This window comes from Barbus barbus (genome assembly GCF_936440315.1).
Source record: "Barbus barbus genome assembly, chromosome: 6".
NCBI classification, from domain to species: domain Eukaryota; kingdom Metazoa; phylum Chordata; class Actinopteri; order Cypriniformes; family Cyprinidae; genus Barbus; species Barbus barbus.
The window spans coordinates 11,500,924-11,520,416 of NC_136734.1; the positions used below are offsets into that span (position 1 = coordinate 11,500,924).

Below are 19,493 nucleotides of genomic sequence, written 5' to 3' on the forward strand. Positions count from 1 at the left end.
GTGATTTCTATCACAGATTTACATGTGACAGCCATCTCCTTGACCATCAATCTTGATTACTTGCCCCAAATTTGACAGGCTCCTTCCTGAATTGAAATTATTAATACGTGTTATTTTGTCTCAATGTTGCAAGCTGTTTTGTGAAAGAGGCTTGCTGCTTAGGCTTTCTTCAGACGGGCTGGGCTAGGAATTTGATATACGACGTCCTGATGGGCCTCTCTGGAATTTTGGCTCCTCATGTTTCGATGTTCTGATCGAATCTTAACTTTGTCTGATTCGTTCTCTGATATTCTACACTCCTTTATGACTACTGATCTTCGCCCCTCCCCTGATGGACAGGATGTGATGTCCTTCAGGGCTAAGAAGGACACCGAGGATGGTGATGATGCCCAAGAAGCAAAGAATGACTACTTGTCCAACAGCCCACTGGATTATAGATGCAAGGGACATCCATCATGTTGATGACATTGAGCTTTTACACATCCTGACCAAGGGAGTTGATGAGTTTGGTTAGGAGTGGGCACCTCCTGCTGAGCCCGCCAGGAGCTGTCTAGATGAGTGGTTCCTCCAGTCAGACCATGGCCAGAAGGGTGCTCGGCAGAGGCCTGCTCCCTTTTTTCTGAGTTGCACCACCTCACAGATCCTCCTCGTAGACACTCTTGACAGAGTGTCCCCAACTAAGCAAACCAAAAGGCAACAGTAGCTAGGAACCCAAACTCCATCTGTGACAGAAATGGAGCAAAAAAAAAAAAAACCTTGGGAGAAACCAGGCTCAGTCGGGGGGCCAGTACTTCTCTGTCCACTATGCAGTGCAATAATGAAAAAAAAAATCCCAGCGGTGAGTTGGCTCTTACAGCATGCAGTCCACCTCAACCTCTGTCACAATTTATGTACCAAAGCGTGGCAGGCACAGTCAGAAGTATCATAGTGGGTTATAAAATCTCTCTCAGAAGAGTGTTTGCAGAAACTAATCAGCTCTCTTGCAGTCTTAGTGCAGTCTCTTCCGCTTAAATATTTTCAGAGGATGCTCTGACTGATGGCTGCCGCATCAGTAGTGTGTAAATTAGGACTCCTGCATATGCCATGTCAAGCCAAGTCACCTTTTTATAGCATACCTGTGTGTGTGTTTGTGTGTATGTATGTATATGTGTGTATGTATATGTGTGTGTATATACACATAGTGTATATATAGTCCCATAGTGGAGAGGTTGGAGTCTGATTGATTGAGTGTGTGAACAGGTGTCTTTTATACAGGTAACGAGTTCAAACAGGTGCAGTTAATACATGTAATGAGTGGAGGATAGGAGGGCTTTTTAAAGACAAACTAACAGGTCTGTGAGAGCCAGAATTCTTGCTGGTTGGTAGGTGATCAAACACTTATTTCATGCAATAAAATGGAAATTAATTATTTAAAAATAATACAATGTGATTTTCTGGATTTTTTTAAATATTCCGTCTCTCACAGTTGAGGTGTACCTACGATGAAAATTACAGATCTCTCCATTCTTTGTAAGTCAAGTCAAGTCACCTTTATTTATATAGCGCTTTTTACAATGTAAATTGTCAAAGCAACTGCGCAATATCAAAAAAGGAAAATAGTGTGTCAATAATGTAAATTAAAAGATTAAAAAAAAAAAAATTCAGTTAACGGCATTTCATTATTGAATTCAGTGATGTCATCATCCAGCTCAGTTCAGTTTAAAATAGTGTCTTTGCAATCAGGTCGATGATATCACTGGAAATGAAGTGTCCCCACCTAAGCAAGCCAGAGGCGACAGCGGCAAGGAACCAAAACTCCATCGGTGACAGAATGGAGAAAAAACCTTGGGAGAAACCAGGCTCAGTCGGGGGGCCAGTTCTCCTTTGGCCAAACGAACCAGCAGTTAAATTCCAAACTGCAGCAAAGTCAGATTGTAAGGGCTCAACTGGTTCCAGTGGCCTTTCCCGATGGCTGTCTAAGTGGCGGGGTCCTCACTGGGGATCTGTCTCTTGCGCTCATCCAGGTGTCCGGCCTCCGCCGACAATCAGGGTCACATACATCATCTCCCGGTGCCGATCCACCATCTGATCCGGACTCGGACTGAGAAACAGAATAGAAACATACAAATATTAGCATAGATGCCATTCTTCTTATGATGTAACGAGTACATCATGTGTTATGGGGAGTGTTCCCGGTTCCGGTTGATCCAATTAATGCAGCCTAACAATCCTTTAACGGATTTGAATAATAGAAGTGTATTAGTGTGTTATGTGTAAACCAGGTTAAAGAATTGTGTCTTTAATCTAGATTTAAACTGTCAGAGTGTGTCTGCCTCCCGAACAGTAATAAGTAGATTGTTCCAGAGTTTAGGTGCTAAATAGGAAAAGGATCTGCCACCCGCAGTCGATTTTGATATTCTAGGTATTATCAAATGGCCAGAGTTTTGAGAACGCAGCAGACGTGGAGGACTATAATGTGATAAGAGCTCGCTCAAGTACTGAGGAGCTAAGCCATTCAGGGCTTTATAAGTAATTAAAAGAATGTTGTGGTCGATAGTGTCGAATGCAGCGCTAAGATCCAGTAGAACTAATAAAGAGATACAACCACGATCAGATGATAGAAGCAGGTCATTTGTAACTCTAATGAGAGCAGTCTCAGTACTATGATACGGTTTAAATCCTGACTGGAATTCCTCACAAATACTATTTTTCTCTAAGAAGGAATATAATTGCGAGGATACTACCTTTTCTAGTATCTTTGACAGAAAAGGGAGATTTGAGATCGGTCTGTATTTAACTAAATCTTTGGGGTCAAGTTGTGTTTTTTTAATGAGGCTTAATAACAGCCAATTTGAAGGTTTTGGGGACATATCCTAATGACAGTGATAAATTAATAATAGCCAAAAGAGGATCTATGACTTCTGGAAGCAGCTCTTTTAGTAGTTTAGATGGAATAGGGTCTAACATACATGTTGTTGGTTTAAATTATTTAACAAATTTATACAATTCCTCGTCTCCTATAGTAGAGTATGAGTGAAATTGTTCCTCAGGGGATCTATAGTGCACTATCTGATGCGATATTGTAGCTGACGGCTGCATGGTTACAATTTTATCTCTGATAGAATCGATCTTGGAAGTAAAGTAGTTCATAAAGTCATTACTGCTGTGCTTTTGGGAAATGCCAACACCTGTTGATGCTTTATTTTTCTTTAATTTAGTGACTGTATTGAATAAATACCGGGGGTTATGTTTGTTTTCTAGAAGAGACGAAAAGTAATCAGATCTAGCAGTTTTTAATGCTTTTCTGTAGGATAGGGTATTTTTCTGCCAGGCTATACGAAATACCTCTAGTTTTGTTTTCCTTCATCTGCGCTCCATTTTCCGGGCTGCTGTCTTTAAGGTGCGAGTGTGCTCATTATACCACGGAGTCTGACTTTTTTCTTTGATCTTCCTTAAGCGTAAAGGAGCAACTGTATCTAAAGTGCTAGAAAAGAGAGAGTCCATAGTTTCTGTTACATCAAGTTTTTCTGCGCTGTTGGATATGCTGAGGAATTGAGATAGATCAGGAAGATTACTTACAAAGCAGTCTTTTGTGGTAGAGGTGATGGTTCTACCATACTTGTAACAAGGTGTAGAATTTACAGTTTTAGCTATGTGGAGTTTACACAAGACTAGATAATGATCTGAGATATAATCGCTTTGCTGCAGAATTTCAACACCACTAACATCAATTCCATGTTACAGTATTAAATCTAGAGTATGATTTCGACAATGAGCAGGTCCGGAAACGTGTTTTCTAACCCCAATAGAGTTCAGAATGTCTATGAATGCTGATCCTAATGCATCTTTTTCATTATCGACATGGATATTAAAATCGCCAACAATTAAGATTTTATCTGCAGCCAGTACTAACTCAGATTGAAAATCAGCAAATTCTTTAATAAAGTCTGTGTGGTGCCCTGGTGGCCTGTATACAGTAGCCAGTACAAACATCACAGGGGATTTATTACTAACACGTGTTTCTCTAGATAATGTTATACGCAGCACCATAACTTCAAACGAGTTATACTTAAAGCCTGCCCTCTGAGAAATACTGAGAATATTTCTATAAATTGTAGCAACACCTCCCCCTTGACCTTTCGGACGTGGCTCATTTTTATAGCAGTAATCTTGGGGGGTGGAGTCATTTAACCTGTTAACCTTTGCCAGAGCACTGAACGCTCTTTGTTTGCATGTGTCATTGTTTTCTAATCGAATAAATGAAACGAGACAAAGTTAATCTTGACAAACTATATATCATTCTGAAGGTCTAAGCCTCAAGCATCGACGACAGATCGCTGTTTTTCGATGGAAAGCTTATAAGGAATGTATTTGCTACATTTGTGTAAGCAGTACACATCAAAACATGCAGAATAAAAAAGCAGTACGTACCATTATCATTGTAATAACGAGTCACAAACACGTCCACTGCTGAAATCCCAGTTTAGTTAGAGAGGTAAGGGTCCACAGAACAACATCCCAGCGAGCACTTTTAGTCCAGCAAAACAATAACGTTGTAATAAGGATGACTATTCCTTTGTTTACATTTAATCTCTTCGGGAGAGTTATTGTTCATGTCTGTTATGGAATAAATTACGCTCAAAAACAGCGTCTTGGTGGTAAAAAAAACAACACGGTGTTGTAGCATACAGTTTTACAAACAGAATGAGACCGTCCACGAAAAAAAAAGTCTCAAAAGCGGAATATAGTTTATTTGAATTTGGCACTCTCTCCTGAGTGACGCACACTGTGACGCAGCTGTCATCTGAGCGGGGGGCGTAACTTAGCAATCTGCTTTATCCATAAAAAAAACTTTCTTTTTTTTTTTCTTCAACATTTTTTATATGTGTGTGTGTGTGTATTGTGTGGGGAATGTGGCCGTATCTGCATGATTATCATATGTATGGACGCACATCAGCATGTTTATTACCGACTCTATGATGGCTATCATTGGGATTCAATGATCAGCTATTATTGATTGTATGGCCCATCTGTATGATTATCATCTGTATGGACGCACATCAGCGTGTGATTACTGACTATATGACCATGTCTGCCAATATCAGTTTATGTCTGCCAATCAGAATATATACATACATACTATATACAAAGCATTTTTTTCTATTTTTTTTTTTTTTTTTATTATTACTCAAATAATTATTTTTGTATTTTTTAGTGCTCAAATAAATCACTTATATGATGTCTAAAATTCTGTCTATTATTTTATAATTGAAAAACTATGCAATTCTATGGAATATGTATAATGACTAAAATAGTTTGTATAATTCTGCAATACATTTGGTGGTTATTTTTCCTCAAACAGGGGGGCTGGGGGGACCCGGAGTGGTCTTCTGCTGATGTAGCCCATCTGCTTCAGGGTTCGACGTTTTTTGTGTTCAGAGATGGTATTCTGCATACCTTGGTTGAAACAAGTGGTTATTTGAGTTACTGTTGCCTTTCTATCATCTCTAACCAGTCTGCCCATTCTCCTCTGACCTCTGACATCAACAAGGCATTTTCATCCACACAACTGCCGCTCACTGGATATTTTCTCTTTTTTCGGACCATTCTCTGTAAACCCTAGAGATGGTTGTGCATAAAAATCCCAGTAGATCAGCAGTTTTTGAAATACTCAGATTAGCCCATCTGGCAACAACAACCATTCCACGCTCAAAGTCACTTAAATCCCCTTTCTTCCTATTTCTGATGCTCGGGTTTTAACTTCAGCAAGTCGTCTTCACCACATCTATATGTATAAATTCATTGCTGCCTTGTGATTGGCTGATTAGCCATTTGTGTTACCAAGCAATTGAACAGGTGTACCTAATAAAGTGGCCGGTGAGTGTCTGTGTGTGTGTATGTATGTATATATATATATATATATATATATATATACATATATATACACATATATATATATATATATATATATATATATATATATATATATACATATATATATATATATATATATATATATATATATATATATATATATATACATATACAGACACTCACCGGCCACTTTATTTGGCAAAGTGATATATATATCAGTGGGGAACCATCAGGGCCCTCTAAACTATTGAAAAAAACAATATTTATAATTTTTAAATAAATTCTTTAAAATGAGAAACTTTAAAATATTATTTTAATAAAAAGTCATTATTTTGTCATTTTATTCTAAATGATAATTTGACAATCATCTAAATAAAATAAATATGATTTCTGTGTAAATAAACTCTTCAAATCTGCCTATTCAGTGAATGGGCTAATGAACGCTGCCCATTTTGTCAATATTTGAATGTTTCCGCCTAGTGTTTGTGGCTCTGTGATTGGTGGTCCCACTATGAAATTACAGAGGGCCAATCAATAGTAAATCTATGGGAGCGTAATTTCAAGTGACAGAAAAACTGACCAATCATATCTTCGCTCTTAATGGGCAGGCCTTTTTAGCACTAACTTTATGACAAGTTCCGCCCGCTGTGAGATCTCTATCGGAAAAAAGTATATATGCTGATAAACCTAAGGTGTGTTCACGCCATATTGGAATTCCTGTAATTACGAGATACCAACTTGTAAAAAGTGTTCACGTCCTTGTAGAACTCGTAATTACAACTTGTGAACTGGGAGTTTTCTGAGAGCTACGACTTGTACCTTGTGACCGCTGTACCATCTGACCACCGCAGGCTCTGTTTAGGCGTTAATAGTGTTGCCATAGAATAGCATAATTCTGAATCTGAGGACGTATGATATGGTGTGAAGGCAGCATAACTAATTAAAGTTAGCTATTATTCATGGAAGCCGCAAATGACTGGGCCGCTGTGCCAATAATATTAATTATAAACCATGCGTGTTTGCACTAAAGTGTTGTTTTGCTGTGAGCACTGTCATGATGTGTTGGCTTACATTAAACATTACATTTGTTGGTTTTGTGCACAGACCGATTGTGTGATGATGCATTTGTAATGAAGATTTTAATTTGTTTTCTAGTTGAAATTCTGTAATGCGGTCTCACACCGGACGAGAAGCTGCCCCGCACTGTGTCTTGAGCATTTCGCGGCGCGGCGCGTTCAGTTCAAGATGGCATTCCAAAACCTTTCATCTATCCTTAAAACAGTTTAAAGTTCGCTTAAAGACTGAGCAAATGGTGTCAAACAGTTTGAAATTTGATGACTGAAATAACAAAGAAGTGCGAAGCATGGGCATTATTAGTGCTACAGAAAGACAAACGTTTCATTGAAAAATGCACAATACACAATCTCCCAGCCAAGGATTAAGTCATTATAAACATTAAAAATAATTTGGGACAAATATAATGTAATTTAATGGAAAACTATGTGAGTGGCGCTCTGTGGCGCGACTGGATTTTGAACAGCACCCAGAGTCGCAGCTGGGATCCGCAGACAGTTGCCGGTGGTGCTTCCGGTATTCGGACGTGGTGCAACGCAGCACTGCGCTTCTCGTCTGCTTATCAAAGATGACTTTTAGAAGATTATACCGTATGACCGTAAACTAGGCTGGTAATTAGTTTTTTTCCCCGGAGTGGGCCTACTGATATACAGATAGATAGATGGATAGATAGATAGATAGATAGATAGCACTCTATACAATACAAATTGTGTCAAAGCAGCTTCACAGGGTTAAACATGAAAAAGTTGTGCTGATAAAGCAAGTGGACAATAGAAAGCAGTCAGTTTTTCAGTTAAAGTCAGTCCATTGTTGATTCAGTGATGTCATTGTCCAGCTCAGTTCAGTTCTCTTCCAATAGTATCTGTGCAATCAGGTCAACAATATTTCCAGAAATTGTGTCCCCAACTAAGCAAGCCAAAGGCGACCGAGGCAAGGAACCGAAACTCCATTGATGACAGAAATGCAGAAAATAATCTTGGGAGAGGCCAGGCTCAATCGGGGGCCAGTTCTGTTCTGTTCTGTCCAGGTGAAACCAGCATTGTGTGGTTTAATTCCAGGCTGCAACGCAAGTCAGAAAAGACTTGTCTGGTTCTTGTGGTCTTGTGCCGGCGAGGTCTTCACTGGGGATCTATCACTAGGACTCGTCTAGTTGACATGGTGTCCGCTGACATTCAGGGCTGTAGAGGTTGTTTCTAGGTGCTGATCCACCATCTGGACTGGATACGGACTGGATCCCGATGACTGTATCTGATGTATTGACTGGATGATGATCTGGGTATTGACTGGATCAGGGTGCCTACAGTGACCTCAAAGTAAAGCCTAAAGTATACTTTACTTTTTACGCATATACAAGGGACAGCGTACAGTGTGCGTGATGCGAATTTCGTCATCAGAATAGTACACGCATACTGTACGCGTACAGCCGGATACTTTGTACACGCAGGTCGCACATGCGCATTTAATTATTTCGCAGTAATTAGTTTTTCTGCAAGGTGGCAACCCTGAAGTGGGCGCATCGATTCACAAGTTAGCTGAAGAAAAACCGCATAAACAAACTGGAATGCAGGTTAGCTACAGCGACAATGGAGGCCTACATAGACGAGAGATTGTGTGAAGAGGTTAGAAAATATCCTCATTTGTACAACTCTAGCATGAAAGAATACAAAGTTATTTATATGGGTTTTAACTCGTGGCGAGAGATTGCACAAACACTGGGCAAAGACGAGAAATACTGTCGACAAAGGTGGAAATATCTTCTCAACAGATATGTAAGAGCTACAAAAACATTAAAGGGACGACGAGACCTGGCTCCATTAGGCCAGGAGAGGTATTGCAATTTGGAGCGAAGCGCATGCATATGAGTCAAATGAAGTGTACTTTGCAAGGCTGTGCAAAAGACTGTGCGTATACGCTAGCGTATACATAAAAAAAAAAGTGTACTTTGGCCTTAAGAATAAAACAGACAAAAATTTGTGTAGATGGCATTCTTCTTACAATGTAACAAGTACATTGGGTGTTATGGGAAGTGTTCCAGGTTCCGGTTGAACTAATTAATGCAGCATGACAATCCTTTAATGAATATGAATTATATGTGAACACTTCAGCTCTGGCTAAAGAGTTGCATGCCACTGAGCATGTGGCGTACACTTTAACATATGGCTGCTTGGATGCTTAGGCCCACTGGCACAATATGAAGCTGTATCGCTGTATATCCAAGTGGTCAAGTGAAAGAATGTTACAACAAATGCGTCAGGCAGGGCCTGGATTGTGCTATGGACAAGCTATCAAGGGGTGAGGTGAACCACAGGGATTGAGGAATATACACTTTAACTGTCAATATGATTTGGAGTGTATTTGACAGGGCAGAAGTCGGCTATACAGCTGAGAAGAGACATCCTCTCAAGCACAGGGAGTGATATGGCATATCCCCAGAGTTATGGAATCTTTGTGTCTAGCTTCTCAACAGAGCTCGCCAGCACAAGATGTGCTTTCTCAGTATGTTAAACACTATCTCCAAGGCCAGGGCTCCTTCCACTAAGGCATCTTTACACACAATAGAGAGTTTTCACAAATTAGTCCAAATCACAGGGCAAAGACACATCTAACTGTCCAATAGCAATCATTCTTTCCTTCCTGTAAGAGTGTCTTTTTAACTATAGATCCTCCACACTGAAAGTGTATGTGGCTGCTATAAAAGTATTCCACACTCACAAATGCGAGAATATGTAAGAAACATTTATGCAAACCTATAAAGGAGGGAGGGTTAGGTTAGGCCTACCGCAGTTCAAATATTACTATTGGGCAGCTAACCTAAGTATTTTTGCATGGTGGAAAAAGCAACCCCATAATGCAGATAGAGATCCATCCTGGCTTAGAATGGAACAAGCATTCTGCAATAAGATGCGTCTTGCTGCTCTCCTTAATAGTCCCAGAACTTCTTTTTGCCATTAATTAGAATAATCCAGTGAGATTTTTGTTTGCACAAGGAGTCTGACAACAGCCAGTGCTTCACACAGAGATCTGATCACATCATCATCCAGCCTGTCTGGAATGGCATGAAGAAACGGAACAAACGGAGACAGACTAAATCCAGAAGAACTGTGGCAACTTTGAAAAAGCAAATTCATTCTCTGCCAGCAGGTTTCACTTTTGTAACTGCAAAATATAGCAGTTTCCCCGGTAACAGCAGTACACAAAGCCACAGCGCTTTGAAACTGCAGCGCTCACATTTATTCAGTGAAATCACAACCTTTTGAAGTAGACATATTAATCAACATAGCAATAATTGTCTTTTCGTCCCCAAATTTAAGACCTCTTAAAATTAAGACTTTTCGTACCATTTAAGAGTTTTCATGGCCTTAAATTTAAGCAATTAAACCCGTGGAAACACTAAGAACAGGAACCCCCTAAGAACCCACAGTTCTGCGCAAACACTACTGTCATACATTTTGCAAAAAGGTTTTGTTAACTATGCATTTTACCTTTGAAATTTGATGCAAGTGCAACTCTGGTGTCCCCATTGTTTGAGAGCAGTGGAGTGATGGCGATTTAAATACACATTTCCAAACATATGGGTATGCCCTTGAACTTGGTAAAAAAGATAATCTGTTGACGATCTTGACTGGAAAATACTTTTTTCATGGCCAATTTTTCATGTTTTATTTGCTAATGTTAGTAAATGTTTTCGTTAGAGTGCACATCTTACTGTGCTGTTATTAATAGGTGAACGGTTGAAAATAGTGACCTCTCCTGTTTGGAGACAGTATTAACATCATAAACTGAATGTAATCTTTACTTGACTTACTTTTCAAATGTTTTAAAATTGATAATCCGAGTCTAATATAATCCAGCGGGCCATACTAAAAAACACTGCGGGCCGCCAGTTGCCCATCCCTGATATACATGAAAGGCAAGCCATATTATTTGGTATGATAAATGCCAAAATGGTGATTTTAAGAATGTGGAAAACTGATTTTGTGCCTAATTTCAAAAAGTGGGGTATAGACCTTGTAATTTTGCTTGTATTGGAGAGGTTGAGATGCATCAATAATGACGAATCTGAGGTATCTGACAAAACCTGGGAACATCTCAAGGTAGTTGATGCAATGCATTCATAGCCAATGTCACTTATTAATGCCAAAGTTATTAATAATGAAGTGTAATCCGTATTAATTGATAATGTAATTAATATTGTACCAAAAGTACTATTTTACAGCCAACAATAGTCAAGATAATGCACTATTTTTGTATTGTGCACAGTTAGTATTACAGTTGTCATTTTCATGAGTCATTTTGTTTTATTGGAGCCCGACAGATTCGCTCTACGACGTATGGTTTTTCCGCAAAATTGAGTTATGTCCAAAAATTACTTTTACGAAGTAGTCCTAGGTTTTTCGCCCGATTGGAACCAAACTAGTGCAGAAATATTCTGTGGAGGCCGAATATCAAAATTAATTTAAAAATGTTTAAATTTTCGATTTTCGTGTGTAACAGTACGCAAAAATGTTCTATGTTAACTTTAGCCAATTGCTAAATTTAGCTGCAACTCTTGAACGGAATGAGATATCTTCACCAAGCTTAGTACACGTGTATTCGCTCAATCTTTGGTCAAATAAAAAAAAGAAATGTGCAGCTCTACCACTTGGTGGTGCTATAAGATGGGAAAAAACATAAAAATGGCTATAACTACGCAACCATTGGTCCGATCGACTTGAAAATTGTTATGCAGTGTCTTTGTCCAAAGTGGCATAAGTGTCTATGAGGACATTCGCGCATCTCAAAAACATGGCCAAACAATTTTAAGCACCTATTAGACAAGGTTAACGGAGGTCGCTCGGAATGAAAATCGGTGGGCATGTTCGACCTCGAGTTTTATTCCTCTGTAGTCACGTGGTGTTTCACACATCCACACAATATGCATATCGTTTGATAGAGCTCCTCAAAATGCACAACTTTGCCTCTAGAACCATTGCTGTCAATCAAAGCATTCATTAAATATTCACAATTATGTTGAAAACCTACTTTTGCTATCTAGTCCTAGGTTTTTCGCTCAATCTCAATCAAACCACTGCAGAACAATTCTCTGGACTCTCTAGATGAATAATTATCAAAAAATTGTTGAATTTTGTTTTTTTGGTTAGCTATAACAGGGTCATTTATTAAGAGTGTGGCCAAATACACCCAAAAGCCTATAAAACCTAAATTAAAAATTTTACAAAACTTGGGGAAAACATGTGACAGATGACTCAAAACAAGCATGCAAAGTTTCATCGAGATTGGATCATAGGCACTATAACAGTTAAAAAGACCTCAAAAACACAATATTTCTACAGTAAATGATCTCAAATCGCAAAAAATAAAAATAAAAAACATATTCACTCAAACACTAGATCTTCATATCATATGATAGACCTCCTCATTCTGAACAACTTTGCCTCTGGGACCAATGCTGTCAATCAAACTGTTCATTACATATTTGAGATTATTCTAAAAAATACTTTTGTGAACTAGTTGTAGGTTTTAAACTCAAAATCAATAAAACCACTGCAGTACAGTTGTCTGGACTCTCTAGGTCAATAATTATCAAAGAAATTGAACATTTGCATTTGGACAGTTATAACAGGGCCATTTATTAATGCGTTCTTGATCTAGTGTACGCAAAAGTCTATAACACTTAAAAGAAAACTCAAAACATCACAAAACTAAACTCACGCATTATGATTCTAAACAATCATGCTAAATTTTATGGAGATCGGACAGAAACTTACACTGTAATAGTTATGAAGATTAAAAACACTACATGTCTATGCTGTATTCCCTGAAAGTGCAAATACAACCACTAGATGGCAGCAAAGGATCACTCATTGGCTCATTCTATCACTTAAATAGTTATTTTCTCAGGTTTTATTAGGTACTGACATTCAGATTTTAAAATCATCATTACATTTAAAATCACATTTAGTCAAAGTTTACCATTTCATTTATACAGACATATCAGTTTTGACAACTATGCCACATTATAATTAAATTTAAACCTGAAAAATATTATAAACAGGACACTTCCAGTAAGCATTTTATTACCTGTAAGTTATTTTAAACATCTGTATCTACAACATAATCTGTGTCTCTGTGTGTGAGCATGCTTAGTATCTATTAAGTAATAGAGTGTGTGTTAAATAGTAAAATAGTTCAACCTTTTCATTACACACTGTGTGTGTGGCATCATGTTCTCCATCATGGAACTGTTCTGGTGTCAGCCATACATTTCACGTTGGCTGAGACCCCTGACAGCATAGAAGCCATGAAGGCCTTTAAGTTTAAGTTAATTATCAATTTTTTTCCTCATTCTTCTTGTTCTTCTGTTTGTTCTGTGAAAAAAGCAAAAACATTCAAATAAAATGTCAAAAAATAATAATAAAATAATAATATTCCACACTCACTTTGATAATCACCCAGACAGCTGAGCCCTTCCACCCAACCAACTTGGGACTTGGCACTTGTGTTAGATGCTCTCGTGGGGACCCCCATTCGAGCCATTCCATATCATGGTGGACTCATGAAAGGCCTGCCAGTGTCTGAGCAAAGAGTGTTTCACTGGATTGTCGGTACATGATATGTGTTTGTGTAATTTGACATACTTGAGCCACAACCCATCGCTGTAACACACGGAATTATTTTACACTTCAAGATTCTAGGAGAATGACGTTCAGTCCCGCCTTATTTGGTGGGGAAGCCCACCGATATTTTGTACTCTTCAACGCCATTGGCCAGTCTTCACTAGCATGATTCAATAAGTCTTTAGTAGTATTTTTGAGAAAAATGTTTCCACATAATATCAGCTCTGGTGCAATGTCTCGTTCCCTCATCTAAGGTAACTAACTTTTTCACTGATCCTGCTAGTATGCATTTCATTATGCTTATGCCTATAATGTCAGTGATCTCAGTCCATTTGACTTTGTAAAGGGTCTGTGTTGGCAATGCATACCAGCATAAGGAATAGCATACTAGCATACTTTCTTTTGCTGCAACGTAGTATGTATACTGGGCATAATGTATACATGGGTGTACATCTGAGTGCATGGAAAGCACAGATGGCCTGCTACATTCAGCAAAATGTGCAGTTTCTCCTTGATGAATGAACCAGAAGTAATCACAGCCATACTGTTTGAAACTGTTACTGCGGAGTATAATCATTGCTGTTTCACTTAAGAAATAGTCTTGTTTAAAATTGCTATATATAAAGGCTACAAATGAACAGTACAAAGATGCATTTATGATATGTATGATTGTGGACCAAGCGCTCAACACTCTGTGCATGTGTGTGTGTGTCTGTTTGGGAGCACAGCAAGGGGCTAAGACAACTTCTGACTCTCCTATTGCACCACCGGTGTCTGAAGAAGAAGATGAGGAAGAGGAGGACGAAGAGGAAGAAGATGAAGACGATGATGATGAGGTTCCACCCATCATTGCCCCACGCCCTGAGCACACCAAATCTGTTAGTACCGCATTTAAAATGTTTTTTAGATTTTAGATACATTATACGTTAGGAACAACAACAATCATACTGCTAAAGATACATACTCACTGTATCTTTCTGTAGATTTTCACTCGCTCTGTTGTTGAGTCAGCTGCACCTCCCGCTTCTGTCAAAGAGGTCACGACCCTTCCAGAGTCTCAAGTACAGCCAGAGAATACATCCAGTATGCTGTACCGTCACACTGACCGACAGAGGAAGAAGTCCAAGATGACAGATGAGGAAATACTGGAAAAACTCAGTATGTAGGCAAGAGTGTTGGTTTTAGCTTTATGTATGATGATAGAATATTATTATTTAACTCTTATGAGATACTATAGCAATATTTGGTTCAAGGGCTGCAGTAACCCTAGCCTTCAAAAGGTTATACATCTGCTCATAAATGCAAAAAAATAAATAAAGTAATTATAATATTTCAATTAATTTATCAAATTGATTCTTCATTGTTAGTTCATTGCTGTGGTATTCATGACTGACAGAATTATATTGCAGTATTTTAAGTCACAATACATATAAATTGTCAAATTTGCGTTTTAAGTTTTCCATTTTTAAAAGATTCCTCTCAAACAGCAGATACGAAATGTTGAAATTACCCCTAAGTGAAAAATCCTAAAGGAATGTGGTAAAATAGCTGGAATATGCTGCAAGCCGCTTTAGATAAAAGTGTTTGCCAAATGTGTAAATGTAATCTAAATGTCCCAAAAGGCCTATTATGATTCCCAGTAAAGTAGAATGTTCCTGTATGGCATCAAAAAGAATTTCAAGGATTTGTATAATCCAATAAAAGCAAAAAAAATATCCTGTAGGAATGTCTGTAACTGATTTTTAGATTATTCTTATTTGATCGTATTAGTATCCTTTGGGGTTGGTTCCAAAATCTGATGAAATTCCAATAAGAATCTGAAACACATTCCTTTATGATTTTTGACTAAGAATGCAGTTCTGGTCTGCGATTCAGATTATCAACATCACTAAGCACTAAAACAGACATAGTTCTTATAACAGACAGAGATCACTGTTCTTCATGTACCTTTCCAAAAAACATTTCAAAAAGCTCTGTGTGTATGTATTTGCTTCTGTGTCTGTGTGCTTGTATATGCTCCCAACCTGTCCTCCAACCAATACGCCCGTATAGGTCGTTTGTCCAAATCCCTGAAATACGACCCATCAGAGTGTATACTTCACCAAGTACCATACATAATATTATGAAAAGGAATCCAGAGAAATCACAGTACATGTAGGGCAAGGCAGGAAAACTGCATTCAAGAAATTAAACTTGAGTATCTGTTACTCTAGGAGAAAGATATACATCAATTCTATGCAGCATTGCTGCCGATGCTGAGAGCTCATCTCAGATAGTCAAAAAGACAGTAAAAATGTGTGCTGTACCCAGATGAGTCCACATTTCAACTTAATTCCGGGAAAAATGGATTTTGAGTTCTGAGTCCTAAAGACCAAAGTTACCATCCAGACTTTCTTTAGCAACTGACGCAAAAGCAAACGTCTGTCATGGAATGGGGGTGCAGCAGAGCAAACGGCATGGGTGACTGACATATGTGCGAAGGTACTATTGACATGGAAGCATATACTGGGATTGTTCAGAGACATATACTGCCATCAAGATGATGTCTTTCATGGGAAGTCCATGGTTATTATATAAAGACAACGCCAGGTCTCATTCTTCATGTGCTACAACAGCGCGTTTTTGTAGACAAAGTGAATGTGCTAGACTGGCCAGCAGATCTGTCTCCTATTGGAAAAAGTATGGCTCATCATGAAAAGGAGAATTAGACAACAACAATCACAGACTGCTGCGCATCTGAAGTCTTGTATCAAGCCAGATTGGACAAAAATTTTACTTGCGGAACTTTAATAATTAGTATCCTCAAATCCTAAACAATTAAACATTGTAATTAAAAGGACTGTTGATGTGACACAGTGTTAAATATGCCTCTGTCCCAACTTTTTTGGAGTGTGTGTGCCACATTTGGCGTATATATATTTTGTATACATTTTGTATATATATACACACACACACACACACACACACACACACACACATACACATACAGTGCATCCGGAAAGTATTCACAGCACTTTTTCTATGTTTTGTTATGTTGCAGCCTTATTCCAAAATGGATTAAATTCATTACTTTTCTCAACATCCTACAAACAAAACCCCATAATGACAACGTGAAAGAAGTTTGTTTGAAATCTTTGCAAATTTATAAAAAAAATCACATGTCCATAAGTATTCACAGCCTTTGCCATGACACGCAAAATTGAGCTCAGGTGCATCCTGTGATGCAGATCAGTGAAAAGATGCAGATTTTTCCCTGATCATGCTTCTGATTTTTCTACAACTTGATTGGAGTACACCTGTGGTAAATTCAGTTGATTGGACATAATTTGGAAAGGCACACACCTGTCTATATATTGTCCCATTGCTAACAGTACATATCAGATCACAAACCAAGCCATGAAGTCCAAGGAATTGTCTGTAGACCTCCGAGACAGGATTGTATCGAGACACAGATCTGGGGAAGGGTACATTTATTTATTTATTTTATTTTTTTTGCAGCATCGAAGGTTCACAGAAGCATGTATTCTCTATTACCCCTAATGGAAAAAAAACAACCAGGACACTTCCAAGAGCTGGCCACCTGGACAAACTGAGCAATTGATGAAGGGCCTTGTCTAGACTGGTGACCGAGAACATGATGGTCACTCTACTTGAGCTCCATGACCATATATGCAGATGGGAGAAACCTACAGAAGGATACACTGCAACACTCCACAGATTTGGGCTCTATGGCGGTGTGGCCAAGCTCAATCCTCGCCTCAGTGAAGACACATGAAAACACACTTGGAATTTGCAAAAAAAAAAAAAATAAATAGCACCTAAAGGACCCTCAGACTCTGAGAAACCAGATTCTCTGGTCTGATGAACCTCAATTATAAGCATCATGTTTGAAGGTAACCAGCTCTGCTCATCCCCTGCGGAGTACCATCCCAAAAGTAAAGTGTGCTGGTAGTATCCTCATGCTGTGGGTCTGTTTTCCACCATCAGGGACTGAGGTGCTCAATGGACCCAAATATTAAGCCTTATTGAAAACCTAGTCCAGAGCATTCAGAACCTCAGACTGGGTAGAAGGTTCACCTTCCAACAGGACAGTGACCCTAAGCACACAGCAAGAGTGGCATATAGACAATATAGTGAATGTCCTTGAGTGGCCCAGCCACAGCCTGGTCTTGAACCCAATCAGATATTTTTGGAGAAACCTGAAAATGTATGTCTGCCCCCATCCAACCTGACTTGAGAGATGAGCTTGAGAGGTGAAGAGGCGAGGAAAAGAATGGCAGAGAATTGCCAAATGATGGCGATGAAAGCTTGTCGCATCATACCCCAAAAAATTTGAGGCTGTAATTGAAAAGTACTTCAACAAAGGTGCTTCAACAAAGTATTGAGAAAAGGCTGTGAATACTTATCTACATGTGATTTTTATTTATTTAATTATTTTTTAATTTGCAAAGATTTAAAACAGACTTCTTTCACGTTGTCATTATGGGGTGTTGTTTGTAGAATGAGGAAAATAATGAATTTAATCCATTTTGGAATAGGGCTATAACATAAGAAAAAAGGAAGTGCTGTAAATACTTTCCGGATGCACTATTTACACTAGTGGTCGACCGATATTGATTTTTTATAACCGATACCGATACCAATTATTTGCATGACTATGTGCCCGATAACCGATATGCAGAACCGATATTTATTTACTGTTATAAAGTAAATAAATGACTGCGTGAAGTAAGTCCATACTTCACTTTGGTTTTTCCTCCTTTCAGTCATTTTAACAAAAAATGTTTTGAGAATTAGCAGTCTTTCATGCAGGGCTCTAGACTCATTCTTCCCACTGATCTCACTTTTGCGCACGAGCACATAATTTGGTTGCAATTTGTTTTTTGTTTTTGCTACAACATTTGATTAATCAATGCATGCTGATGAACTTTTATCATAGTTTATAGTTATATGGTAACGAAAGTTTTCAACATTCAACTCGTTATTTTTCATCTGTATTATTTGTGATTTAAATTTTGTGAACAGGAATTCCTTTTTTCGTGCGCTTTTTACTTTCAAATTTGCGATCTTGGTGTCACATTTTACAAGAAAAGATCATTGTCTGTTTTGCTTATATCTATACACCTTTAACTTTTTAAGACTAAAACAAAAGATGGATTCATTGTTATTCTTAATTAAAAAGCGCAACAACAATAAAACAGTACGTTGACAATGACAAACTCTTACATAACATTTATCAACAAAAACGAATAAGACGAGGCATGGCATAGGACACACCACATGCTGTACTATATACCTAGTATATTACAGAATGTTTAGCAAACTCTGAGGAAGCAAATAAATATTAATATATATTTTTTTTTAATTAAGGAAAGCCTCCATAGCATAACCTGAGGTAAACGGCAAAGATAACAAGCTTCTCAAAACGAAAACAAAAAGAAAAGTAAAACTAAACTGGCTGTAGCTGACAGGAGTTTTTTCTACAAGAATACCACCACGTTCACCTTCTCTGGTTTAAGAAGCGGTCTTTTACTTTAGTTTGAAAACAAATCCATCCGTTGCGCTCCATCCGCGACGCGCACCTTCACGCTCGTGCTGACGCGGCGAGTATAAACCAGGCTCTACCCACTAAGCGCTCGGCTGAAAGCACCTCTCTTCACGTGATCAGTGAAATCTGACTCCTGCTATAATGTGCTGCGGCTGGCAGCGCGCGCTGTATGAAGCAGACGCTTTGGAGCAGCGCAGACCTGGCACTCGTACAAATGCGACCACGTAAAATTTTAACTCGCAAACAATTACCATTTTGGTCGCAGTCTAGAGCCCTGTCATGTTCAATTTAATCTTCGTATTACAACAATAAAAAACATTTTATTTATAAAAAGCTTTAGCAGCAACACTAATATTAGCAGTAAGCAAAATTAACATAGAAAGTCTAATGTTTTCAAATGG

The 19,493-nt window shown here is 38.4% G+C and overlaps 1 protein-coding gene across 1 annotated transcript in view; it reads left to right on the plus strand.

Moving 5' to 3' along the window:
• LOC306870862 (serine/threonine-protein kinase PAK 3) overlaps window positions 1-19,493 on the plus strand; it is a gene marked incomplete at its 3' end in the record, with an annotated part of 285,953 nt that overhangs the window by 148,659 nt on the left and 117,801 nt on the right. Inside the window, exons 6-7 of the mRNA XM_079418334.1 lie at window positions 14,273-14,422; window positions 14,528-14,702. Of these exons, the coding sequence (XP_079274460.1) occupies window positions 14,273-14,422; window positions 14,528-14,702 (325 nt within the window). The remainder of the gene's footprint in view (window positions 1-14,272; window positions 14,423-14,527; window positions 14,703-19,493) is intronic.